This window comes from Camelina sativa, chromosome 17, assembly GCF_030686135.1.
Source record: "Camelina sativa cultivar CO46 ecotype springtype chromosome 17, ASM3068613v1".
NCBI lineage: Eukaryota > Viridiplantae > Streptophyta > Magnoliopsida > Brassicales > Brassicaceae > Camelina > Camelina sativa.
The window spans coordinates 31,036,776-31,048,854 of record NC_141896.1 but is presented as its reverse complement, the minus strand read 5'-3'; the positions used below and the strand labels follow the sequence as shown (position 1 = coordinate 31,048,854).

The 12,079-nt window shown below is 35.3% G+C and overlaps 2 protein-coding genes across 3 annotated transcripts; both read right to left on the bottom strand.

Moving 5' to 3' along the window:
• Positions 1–2,511: 2,511 nt before the first annotated feature.
• Positions 2,512–3,965, bottom strand: LOC147924543 (uncharacterized). Its single transcript, XM_087496826.1, has 2 exons — positions 2,843–3,965; positions 2,512–2,555 (listed from the first exon to the last, which is right to left on the bottom strand). Exons 1-2 carry the CDS (start codon positions 3,963–3,965, stop codon positions 2,512–2,514), a joined length of 1,167 nt encoding a protein of 388 aa, XP_087352952.1.
• Positions 3,966–9,168: 5,203 nt separating this feature from the next.
• On the bottom strand, positions 9,169–11,699 carry LOC104757967 (uncharacterized). Of its 2 annotated transcripts, none has more exons than XR_015587766.1 (4): positions 10,630–11,660; positions 10,399–10,536; positions 9,600–9,865; positions 9,169–9,500 (listed from the first exon to the last, which is right to left on the bottom strand). XR_015587766.1 is itself a non-coding variant. In XM_087497332.1 (4 exons), the coding sequence occupies exons 1-4, from the start codon at positions 11,617–11,619 to the stop codon at positions 9,402–9,404; spliced, it is 1,467 nt and encodes a 488-aa protein (XP_087353458.1). In that variant the 5' UTR covers positions 11,620–11,699; the 3' UTR covers positions 9,169–9,401. The 2 variants fall into 2 exon arrangements, 1 of the variants encoding a protein (XP_087353458.1); XM_087497332.1 differs by having other exon boundaries at positions 9,600–9,839; positions 10,630–11,699.
• Between the last annotated feature and the right edge of the window lie 380 nt (positions 11,700–12,079).

Here is a 12,079-nt window from a genome sequence, read left to right as displayed (position 1 = left end):
CAATAAACTGAGAGTTGTAAATCAGACCGAGAACTGAGCAAGATACCTTGTCCCGCTGTCCCTTTAAGATACGTGACGACTCGTAACACCGCTGCCATATGCCTTTCACGTGGCTTTTGCATGAACTGCGACAAGATGTGAACAGAGTATGAAATATCAGGACGAGTATTAGCTAAATAAATAAGCCGTCCAACTAGCCTTCGATAAGAAGCTGGCTCAGGAATGAGAGGACTCGTATCCGAAGCTAAGTGATGATTCTGTTCCATGGGTGTATCAGCTGGTCGTGAACCAAGGAGACCAGTTTCACGAACTATATCCAAAGCATATTTTCTCTGTGTCAGCATAAAACCTTCCTCATTACGAGCTATTTCAATACCCAAAAAATATTTGAGCTTGCCCAAATCTTTCATATGGAAACACTCGGCTAGATATGACTTAAATTTGCGGATTGCTTCACTATCATTTCCACAAACAATAAGATCATCAACGTAAACTAAAACACGAATCTCCACACGCCCACGAGTGTAAGTAAATAAAGAGTAATCAGAGTAGGACTGAACGAAACCGGCTTTAGTAAGGGCTGTCGAAAGTTTTTCATACCAACAACGAGGTGCTTGCTGGAGCCCGTAAATTGATTTATGAAGACGACACACTTTATTTGGTTCAAGATGTGTAAAACCTTGCGGAAGCTTGATATACACTTCTTCATGAAGATCACCGTGGAGGAAAGCGTTATGGACGTCCATTTGATGCACTTCCCAATTATTGGCAGCTACAATACGTAACAAACTCCGTACGGTTGTCATTTTTGCCACCGGTGCAAACGTTTCAGCAAAATCTCGACCTTCAACCTGCCGATTTCCTAACACCACAAGACGCGCCTTATACCGCTCTATACTTCCATCAGAGTGATACTTGACTTTATACACCCACATTGTGTCAAGAGCAACTTTTCCCGCAGGTAAATCAACATAACTAAACGTGTTGGTTTCCTCAAGAGCACCAACTTCTTTACCCATAGCATTCGTCCAACGTTTGTCTTTAATAGCCTCTTTATAATTTCGTGGTTCCACCGAGGCAGTAACAGCTGCAAGAAAAGCTTTGTGCCGAGTCGAAAAACATGCATCAGTGATAAAATCTGTGAGAAGATATAGTGAAGTACCTTGGACCGTGTCGAGAGAGTTGCTGATGGAGTGATCGGGAAGAATGTGATCAGATGGAGTGCTTGCCACAGCATTATACAACATGTAATCTTGTAAACGAACAGATGGTATCTTCGTACGCTTACCTTGTCCCAATTCCGGTTCGGGTGGAACCACAACAGTACCACTATCAACGGTATCAGACACAACACGAGTAGGAGATGGTATAGGAGACACAATTGGTCCAACTTCTAGAATCGCATCATCAAGAACAGCAGGACTAACTTCCCTTTCTTCTGTCGCAACAATGTTAGCGGGTAAGTCCTCCTCATTGGAAGAAACAACGACACTCCCCCTGTTTCCAATATTTCCCGATACGTCAAGAAGCCAATCAAAGTCACAATTTTCGACGACACGACTAGAAGCTTCGGAGTCTGACTGAGAGGAGAAAGGAAATTCAGTTTCCATGAATATCACGTCACGAGAAACAAAGAAATCATTTGTGTCCAAGTCGTACAGGTGCCATCCTTTCTTACCGTATGGGTAACCAACAAAGACGCACTTTCTACTACGGGAGACGAACTTGTCCTTGTCCCGTATCTGTTTGTGAGCATAGCACAAAGACCTGAACACCCGCAGTTCATCATACGAAGGCTCTGTTCCAAACAATACCTCATGAGGACATTTGTGACGGAGAAATTTTGTTGGTGTTAAATTAATAACGTGTGCTGCAGTCAATACAGCTTCTCCCCAAAATTTTGTAGGCATATTGGCTTGAAACAACAACGATCTTGCCACATTCAAAAGATGACGATGCTTTCTTTCCACTCTACCATTTTGCTGCGGGGTTCCCACACAAGTTGTTTGATGGACAATACCTTTTTCCCGAAAGAAGGCCGATAAACAGAGAAATTCTGTTCCATTATCACTTCGAACCACTTTAACTGCCTTGCCAAATTGTTTCTCCGAATAAGCACAAAAATTTTGAAGAACAGTTTTAACTTCTGATTTTTCTAACAACAAATACGTCCACACAGTACGAGAAAAATCATCCAAAATTGTCAAAAAATACGATGCTCCGTTAGAAGCTTTAATACGATAGGGACCCCAAACATCAACGTGGATTAAAGAAAAACACTCAATTGTTTTATTAATACTCTCCGAAAAAGAATCTCTAGTTTGCTTAGCCCGAAAACATGTGTCACACGGACTTGGACTAGCAGAAACAGAAACACCAGAAAACAAAGGCATAGTAGCTAATACTGAAAATGAGGCATGACCTAACCGCTGATGCCACAACTGTTCATCAACCTTCCGAACTGCCTTGTTTACTCGAGCAGCTTTGTCATCCGCAAAATAATAAACTCCATCACGTTCTTTCCCGGCTCCAATCAGCGTCCTCGAAAACCTGTCCTGTAAAACACACACCGCGTCGGTGAGAAACGCAAAACAATTAGAATCTCTCAAAAGCTTTGACATCGAGACTAAAGAGCAATTCAAGTCTGGCACATATAAAACATCGTATAAACTAATACGATCCGACAAACGAAACACGCCCGTTTGTCGTGACGATGTCGTACTCCCATCTGCAAAACCAATCGTATAAGGTGAACTATCTTTGAGATTTGAAAGGACCGACAAATTTCCCGTCATGTGATGTGAAGCTCCTGTATCGAGAATCACATCTTCACATATCTTACCAATTAACTTGTCACCGCCACCGCTTGATTTTTCTTTCAACATTTGAGACAGCGCATGTAACATTTGCTCTGGGGTGAGGTCGGAAGCTCCTCCAACGTTTGGATTTGCACTTGTTGCATAAGCAACATTAACTTGTCCTCTTCCTCTGCCACCAGAAAAACCACCACGACCACCGCCTCTGTTTGAACCACGTCCTCCTCTACTGTTTCTCTCGGAGAACCACTCTGGATATCCCACAATCTGCCAACATGAGTTCTTCTCATGACCAGCTCTACCGCAGTTGGAACAGAGCCGATCACGTCCTCTGTTTCCACTAAAACTACCTTCTTCACGAGAATCACGTCGAGCCACAGTTGCTTCACCACTCCCTTGTTCACGACGAGCTACAAATCCAACTGCTTCATGTTGTTGTTCACGTACTTTTGCTGAATTCAGCCTATCTTCTTCTCTGATCACCTTGTTGTACACTTTCCCGAGATCAGGTAACACGTCTGCCTCAATAATTGCAGTCACCACATGTCCGAACCTCGACTCGTCCAGACCCATCACGAACTGATGAACTCTTTCATCTTCTCTCTCTTTCTCATACGTTGCGGCCGCAGAACACGTACAAGCCGGTGGTGGCCTATACGTTTGCAGCTCTTCCCACATCTTAGCAAGTCGACCATAGTAGTCAATCACCGCTTGACCATCTTGTCTACAGGATGCTAACTTAGCCATTAGTTGATGCACACGAACTTTATTCCCAACTGAGAATCGTTCTCTCAAATTATCCCACAACTTGTGAGCATCGGTGATAAACGTCACGGTTGATCTAACACGCGGCTCGATCGACGTTCGCAGCCACCCAACAATCATTGAGTTCACACTAACCCAAGACTCCAAATCGACATGTCCTTCAGGTGGTTTCGGCAAAGACCCGTCAATAAAACCACTCTTCCTCTTGGCTTGAAGTGCGTTTAACATCTCCGTTGCCCACTCGTTGTAGTTATCACCTTTCAGTTGCACCGATGTGATCATCGCCCCTGGATTGTCAGACGCGAACACCGAGTAGGGAGTTACAGCAACCGCTTTCTCCCCAGACCCACTGGTCGCAACAGCCTTCTTATCATCTTCTCCCATCTCACCGAACAAGAGAAATACACAAGAAACAACGTAAAAGAAACTAGGAAAATAAAGAAAATCAGAAGCTCAAATCTTTAGAGAGATCGATGCTCTGATACCATGTAAAGAAGAATAGAATGTTTTTGTGTATGTATTCATCGGGGGTTATACAAAGTATATATACAACATAGATAAACCCTAACCTAAAGAGTGCTGACCAAGCAACAACTATACAAGTCGGTAACTATATCGGTAAAACATCGAGGCCCATTGTATATCGGCCCAATAAGAAACCAACTGTTGTCAATTCTGGACTTCGATCGAGAGAGAGAAAGACAGAAATTTTTTTCCTTCTACTAACTTGTTTTCGGCCAACAAATACGTGACACGTATGGGCTCTTATTCTATAAAGTAGTATACTAAAATAAGAGGTTCTCTTATAATTTTTTGCTTTATCTGATTTTCTTTTTTTTTCTTCTTCTCCACTAAAACCTCTCTTAAAACCCCCAACCATTGGGGATAACCTAAGTTTCCAACCACTAGCAAGATTCCATAGGACTCGGAATCAGAAAATTATATAAGATAAATGATATTTATTCAAATATTAACCCATTGAGGAGATTTCATACAATTTTTTGAATGTGAATATTTTTTGTAAATGAAATCAATAATTTTTATCTTTCTTGTACCTTTTTATGCACAACACATCTTAGAAGTGTAATAGAGTATACTTAACTTATTCCAAATAACACCCAATTTGAATAGTTCATATGTACACATATATTCTTTCTCTCAAAACGCACAAAAACTTTTATAGTGCATCATGACATGTATATCAACCTTAAGATTCATTGCATACAATTTTTTATTTTTAAAGTTCATCACCAAAATTTATCTTGATGATATGATATTTTAGGAGACTTTTTTTTTTTTTAACAAACTTAAAATCTCTGGAGACTCATATATGCATACCGTATAGTAAAATGATATCGATATCTATTTGTATGAAAAAATATAATTATGTATATTTAATTTTGTGGTCTTTTGTTTTATCTAATAAATAATATATATCTTTCAACTGTTAAAAACATAAATATTATATATTTAAAAATTTGACAAAAATTAAATACAATATACTAAATATCTAACTCAAATGAATATAACCTTTCAATTTCCATCCCAAGCATTTTCAAATATCTTTAATATATGTTAAATATGAATACAGTTTTTGTCCTACTTATAATATCATGTTATTTAACACACTCAATCATTCTATTTCTAAGCGTACTGTCGATATCATTATCATGTAGATAAACTAAATGAACAAAATTTCTCATATTTTTGAAGGAGAAATTATACTCACAAATTGCTCATCTGAAATTACCATTTACATATGGTGCCAAGGACTTTTCTTACATGTTTTTTTAGCAGTAATTTTCTAAGAAAATTGTATCATATGTGCATCTTACCTTAAAAACTTAAAATAATTTGATATACTAGTAATCTTATTGATACAATATTTTTTTCAAAAATATATTGATGTTGCCATGTTTTTGGTCTTGATAAGTTTTTTTAAAGGTATGAACTTAAATCTATCCTCATGGTTATTAAAAATAACTTATTATAGTGACGTCAATCAAATGCTTTTACACCGCCATAAATAATAAAATACTACTCGATATATTTTTTTGTATCATCATAAGCTTGCAAAGATGTTTTAATTTTATCAAATATATAGCAACATCATGGGTAGACAAGTAGTATCAATATCCCAACAATATTGTATAAAAATGTAATGATCATATGTATTTTATTGATTGATTTTACTTTTAAGGAATTTTTTTTTGTAAGTAAAGTTAAAACTTTGCATGTATATTATAGCCTTACAAGGGTGTAAGGATTTAATTTGCAGTTTACTGATTACTACTAGGATTTATAAAATTAGATATCGATTATGAATTTTCTAGTTTTGAAGAATACATGTGTAGTTCATCTAAGAAACAATTTATATAAAATATCTTTCCTTGAATCCACTATCGTCAAAATGTTGATCCACATCCGGTAAAACCTTACAAATTTTTACTCATTTTTCCGATCATTGATTTGTTGATATTGTTGAGGTTTGTAAGTGTATAAACTTTAGTAAACTTTATTTTTATTTACAAGTTTTATTGAGAATTTTTTTAGGAATGCTCAATTTGGTGTGCTCCTTTTAGTTGTCCACTTTCAAAAATATCCTATTATATTAAGTGAGAAATCTTATTATATAAAGTTGGGTTTTGAAAATTAGTCATTAACAAGATTTTGACATGTGTCAAGTTATTAATCTCAGATTTTGACATGTGTAAAAGTTAATATATCAAGTTATCAATCTCAGATTTTTGACATGTGTAAAAGTTAATAATAGAAGGAATTTGATTACAACAAAAATAAAATATTTTGTTTTAAAAATTATTAATAATATAAAAAGATAATTATAAAAAATTACAGAATTTATAAAAAAAATACAAAGTTTTTTACATAATCATAAGAAGATTATTTATATATATATATATATATATTTCATAAAATCTGAAATTATAATATTATTTAATTATTTTTAATTTTAAATTATTCAAAAAACTGCTTTCAACTTTGTTTAATTGGGAACTTTTTTTTAATGGGAAGATAAAATAGGCTAATCAAACACAAGCTTACAACAAATATAGATATATAGATTGGAAAAACATAAATCAACTGATGGGTGACCTTTCTGGAAGTGATTGTTGGAATTGTGCGACTGAGGACAAAACAAAAGAAAATATCATTTGTTGATTTGTAGGATCGGTAAACAAGTTTTAAAGCTTCCCAGACGTAGCAAACCGGCCATCGAATATGGATGGGTCCACGAGCCGGAAATAGATGTAGGGCCCACTTAGGACGGTGACCCAATGAACTGAGAGTGGACATGGGCTCACTAAGCAAGGTAACGATTAAGGTGTTACAGAGACAGAGGCTACATCATGGTGTGTCAAAGACACTTACACGAATACATTGGAAAATTTAACATTAGTTACTCTCAAAAAAAATTTGTGACGTTAGAAAAAAGGTTTTTACTTTCATCGGTTGTTGGAGCAAGCCATTTTGAGATTGCAAAAAGACGTGAACATGTTCTCTCCACACAGGATGAGAGCAGAACCGAGGTTCTCTCTATGGTGTAGAAGGTTGTACACAAGGTTATCTTCCCAAGGGAGTAAAGTGAAGGAGGTTTGACGCAAGCTTATCTCTCCATGGTGGAGGAGGTTGGATGCAAGCTTAGCGTCCAACTAACTTATGACAGTGTGGTTTTTGAAAACTAACTTATGTGTAAAAAACCACACTGTCATGCTATTGGTCTTAAGGCAAATAATTATTTTTTCATTAAGAGTAAAAATCTAATTTTAAATATTACACTAATAAAATCTTTTAAATAATTATTAATTTTCAAAAAATAAAAATTATCTCTCTAATTAATTATGTACAAAAATTACTAATTAATTTTTAAATATTATAAACCAATCCAAATTTTAAAAAGTAAGATTTTATATCTAAGTATCTAATTATTATTTTAATAACTATATTTGGAAGATTTTGTTAAGATTTTAAATTATGATTCTCCTATCATCTTTCTTTTATTTCATTTACAAATTTTTTTTAATACATATGATAAATAAATATGTAGATTTTTTTCTTCATAGGTTGTGATTTAAATTTTTAAAAACAAAGATATATTACTCAATCTATGAAGAAAAAAGGTGTGTTTTAATGTTTCATATCAACAGGTTGGTAAAAATAAATTTATGTGATTGATTAATTAATAAATTTTATTTTCTCACAATTAAAATATAATAATTACTAATTTAAAATATGTTACAAAATAATGATGCAAATACAACAAACAAACAAAATAAAAATATAATATACATCAAACAAATTAAAATACTATAATATTTTAAAATAATTAGTATTTATAAAGAAATATGTAGATTTACCAAACAATTACAATACTAAAACTAAATACTGTCTCAAATAAAATAACAATAATTAGATTAGGACCCACGGTACACCGCAGGGCAAAATTATTTATAATTAAAATATTAAAATTAGAAATTGTATTTGTTTGTTAAATATGTTATAATTATATAATAATTGTTAAATAAACCATATAATACCGCAATAAAAATTATTTTTTATAGAAAATTTATTTAAATTTAATTACATATGTCTATTCTCTGATACTGACAGTGTTAACAAAATAATGAAATGATGTTTTACCCGTGTAACACCGAATTACTGATATTTTTTAATTTATATAAATATCTATAAAACCTGTCCTGCTGTATAACTCCATCCGGAGATATTTTAACTCACACTATATCATCTTAATTTTTAATATTTATTGTGTATCTACGACATAATATTTATCATATTTAACTTTTAAAAAGTTTTAAATATTTTTCATATTTAAACTTTTAAAAATCTTTAAAATAAAGAACCGGAATAAACCAAATAATTTTTTTTAAAGTTTAAATGCCTGATAAATCAAGGGTCTACTCATTTGTATTCAGAATCATTTTGGCAATTGAGAATATCATTAATGTCATAGTTATTTCAATGTAATTTTCCGGAAATTTTGTATACAAATTCATTTTCCGGAAATTTTGTCTAGATTATTAGCAAAAGAGTATATTTTTGCGGGTCCTATGAAATTTTGGACATCGTTTTGTCTACAACCTAAATAAATGGAGGCTCTTAAATTATAAATTATCAAGAGGCCCATAAAATATTAAGAGGTCCATATAAAATTGATAGAGGAACAGAATTAATTGCATTAGTAGCATTAATTGCAAAAACTTTTCTTATTAGTATTTTTGAGCAAAAACTGCTGCAAAAATATTAGTATAGATTTTTAGAAAATGTTGGTCGGTGCTTTATAACACAGGATATCTCCTAGTATTTTATTAAATCTGAAAAGTTTACAAGATTTTATGAGGTTAAGGTACTTCTAGATTGGTAAGTAATACGTAAAAGTTTTTTTTGTTCAGTTCATTTGCCTCATAGAATTTGAAAGAATCTAATCCCGAATAAAAATCATGTAGGCCAAACAAATGTACGTAGGAAAGAATCAAGCTCTTATGCAACGCAAGGATATGAAATAGCAACTCTTGAAAACTAAAACATTGAGAGCTAAATTGATCAACTCTTTTGTGAAATCATACTCTAAGCACCAATGATATTTCTCTTCGGAGTATGAGAATTATGCAGAAAAGTAACTGATAATATACAAAGGATTATTCGCAGCAGCCATTTAAGGGTCACAAGGACAGAGTAAATGTGAATAAAAAGAACTTACAAATAAACATTTACAACACTGTTTTAGTCATATCAATGTGAGATGTGACCATCTTCAAGCAACATATCACATTGATACATGCTTCAAAGCACTTGATCAGATACTCCCTTGAAGGAACTTAGAGCTGTGATAACCGATTCATATACTTCAATTCCTTTCATGAATACGATATCCTTTAGGAACTGAGGCAACAAATAAGTTTTTATATCAGTACACTGATTATATATATATATATATATATACTCCAAAGAGGGCAATAGATAATATCATCATATGAATACCTCGTTATGGTCATGCAATAAAATAGGAGTATTGGTCATTGGAGAGAAGCCCAGAACTGGGATTCCCAAAGAGCGAATATAGCGTGAATCTGTAGTTGAAGCCAAAATTTCGGGCTTTGCGAGTTTTCCTCCTGTTGCTTCAACAGCTTGCTTGAAGATAGACCACCAAGGATTGGTATCATTTGTTGGAGTCATTATAGGTCGCCCTAAATGATCTCTTAACTTTCCTTTCTCTTTTATCTGGTCCAAGAAGAAAAAGATTGGATCTGCTCACTTAGTTAGACTAAAACGAAAACTCTTGTACCTTGTTATCAAACTGCAGAGGGTAGACACTATACATCATCGTCAAATTCACTAAACAAAAGCCAAAAAAGACATGTAACATTATATAATATGAGAGCCTATAGTTTACCGAACTTTGTAGCTACTGGTTAGTTTTGCTTAAGCTTGGCTTAGGACATCTCATATCCTTGTCTTAATGACACACTAATATATAGGTTGGAAAAGAAAGAAGTCAAATGTTCTTAATCAACTACAACCAGGCTGTAACTATTCAAGGTATATGGGCGTCTAGTGTCTAGTATCCTCATCCTCATTTATGTGAACCAATGTGGAAGATTCAAACAAAAGAAACCAAATTATATTAACAGTCATGCTTCACAAAACCAGACTCAAGAACAGTTGTGTATAATCCTTAGTTGCTATTAACTACTGAGACCGCATAGACACAGAAACAAGCAACCCAACACAGAAACGGTATCTACATATATGAGAGCTTTTAGAGCATATTCATTTTTACCGTGTAGGTCATGTTCCTAATAGAAGGAGCCCATTCTTCAGCAATCCTTTTCTTCATAACATCTGGATCTGCCATTGGAGGCAACCTTACATCATACCCAGCTTCTGCCTCTGAAGGCTGCATATTCATCACAAACCCCTGACAAAAAAAAAAAAAAAACACACTTAAAAAACAAAATCTCCTATAACACATCAAAAAAATGCAAAATATGAAATCATCAACGTAACTCACAGTAGTAGAAGGAGTTCCAGCTTTAAGATAAACTGGATTCACAGAGATAACTTCAGAATTCGCAGCTTTCCCAGCTTTAACGAAATCGAACTGCGTCTCCCTAAACTTAGATATCAACTCAACACTCTTCATCAAATTCTCCATAGCTGAATTATCATAAAGCTTAGCACCATGCCCTGGGATCCCCTCAGCTTTGATTATAAATTCCCATGGAGTCCGATCAGCGTAAAAGACCCTGAACTCATCACCAGGATTCGCTTGTCCTTCATCCATAGCGAATCCCAAATTCAAATCCCTAAACTCCGACGACGCCGCGAATCTCATCATCCCGTCGAATCCACCGATCTCTTCTTCAGGGACGTATGAGATATGAATCGTACGGAGAGGAACGAAGCCACTCGATTTAAGATTCCTGATCGCTTCTAGATACTGAACTCCGATACACTTGTCGTCTTGCGCGCCGCGAGCGTAGATATGACCATCGGTTGTACGGTGAGCTGAGAACGGCGGGTGGATCCATTTCTCGGATTCGGCGGGAACAGAGTCGAGGTGAGAGTTGAAGAGAATCGAAGGGAGGTCAGGGTTAGAGCCCAGCCATGTGAGGAGAAGAACTGGCTTACCAGAGACGAATTCGAAGGTTTTGGAAGTGAGACCAATCGATTGAGCTTGGTTAATGAGGAAGGAGACTGGTGCAGTGTAGTTAGGGTTAGGATGAGCGGTGTTGATTCTTAAGTATCGTTGGAATCGTGTGATTGGTGTATCCTCTTCTTGGCTGTTTGATTGGAGTGAGAAGATGACGGAGATGAGCAAGAGAGTCCAGAGAAGTGAAGACATCGCCATGGACTTTATAGTTGCAGGAGTGATCAGAGGATGACGAAGAAGAAGAGCTTTTGCTATATTTATTGTGACTTCTTGAGCATTGACCAAACGATCTGTGTGATGATGAATTGGTCTTTTTAAAAAAAATAATACTATAAAATAAGAGACCATCTCACGTTCGGAGACTGCAACCACCTTGAGAGACGACACATCCTTTAAAAATCCAAGCACTCACTTCATCGTTTAGTTTTAACATATGTTGGGTGAAACTCTCTTCTGAGTGAATGGTTGCAGCGGTCAGAGCGGATAAATCTGTCTACGGACTAAACTGCTTTTTATTTACCATTCATCAAATGCAGTCTGATGCGGTCCAAATAAAGCAGAAACAAGACTGCTGCGGACCAACTGCGGACCACTTTTACATACAAATAAACTTGGTCCGCAGTGGTCTGCTGTCCGCCCTATTTTTGGGGCGGACTAAACCGCTGACGGATTTGGCCGCTCTGATCGCAGTTACCATTCATACCCTTAAAGAAATATATGTGGACCTTTTTTTACTTTGGGTATGAACAGTGACTGCAGTCAGGACGGCCAAATCCATCAGCGATTTAATTCGCCCCAAAAATAGGGT

Excerpts from the sequence above, each read along its gene's own strand:
- LOC104757967 (XM_087497332.1), bottom strand. The coding sequence starts at position 11,619 with ATGGTCTCTTATTTTATAGTATTATTTTTTTTAAAAAGACCAATTCAT. Across the intron at positions 10,537-10,629 it reads CTGGAACTCCTTCTACTACT|GGGTTTGTGATGAATATGCA; the intron begins GTGAGTTACGTT and ends TTTTTTTGTCAG. Across the intron at positions 9,501-9,599 it reads TATTGCATGACCATAACGAG|TTCCTAAAGGATATCGTATT; the intron begins GTATTCATATGA and ends TTGTTGCCTCAG.
- LOC147924543 (XM_087496826.1), bottom strand. The coding sequence starts at position 3,965 with ATGGGAGAAGATGATAAGAAGGCTGTTGCGACCAGTGGGTCTGGGGAG. Across the intron at positions 2,556-2,842 it reads TGGCGGTGACAAGTTAATTG|GACAGGTTTTCGAGGACGCT; the intron begins GTAAGATATGTG and ends TGTGTTTTACAG.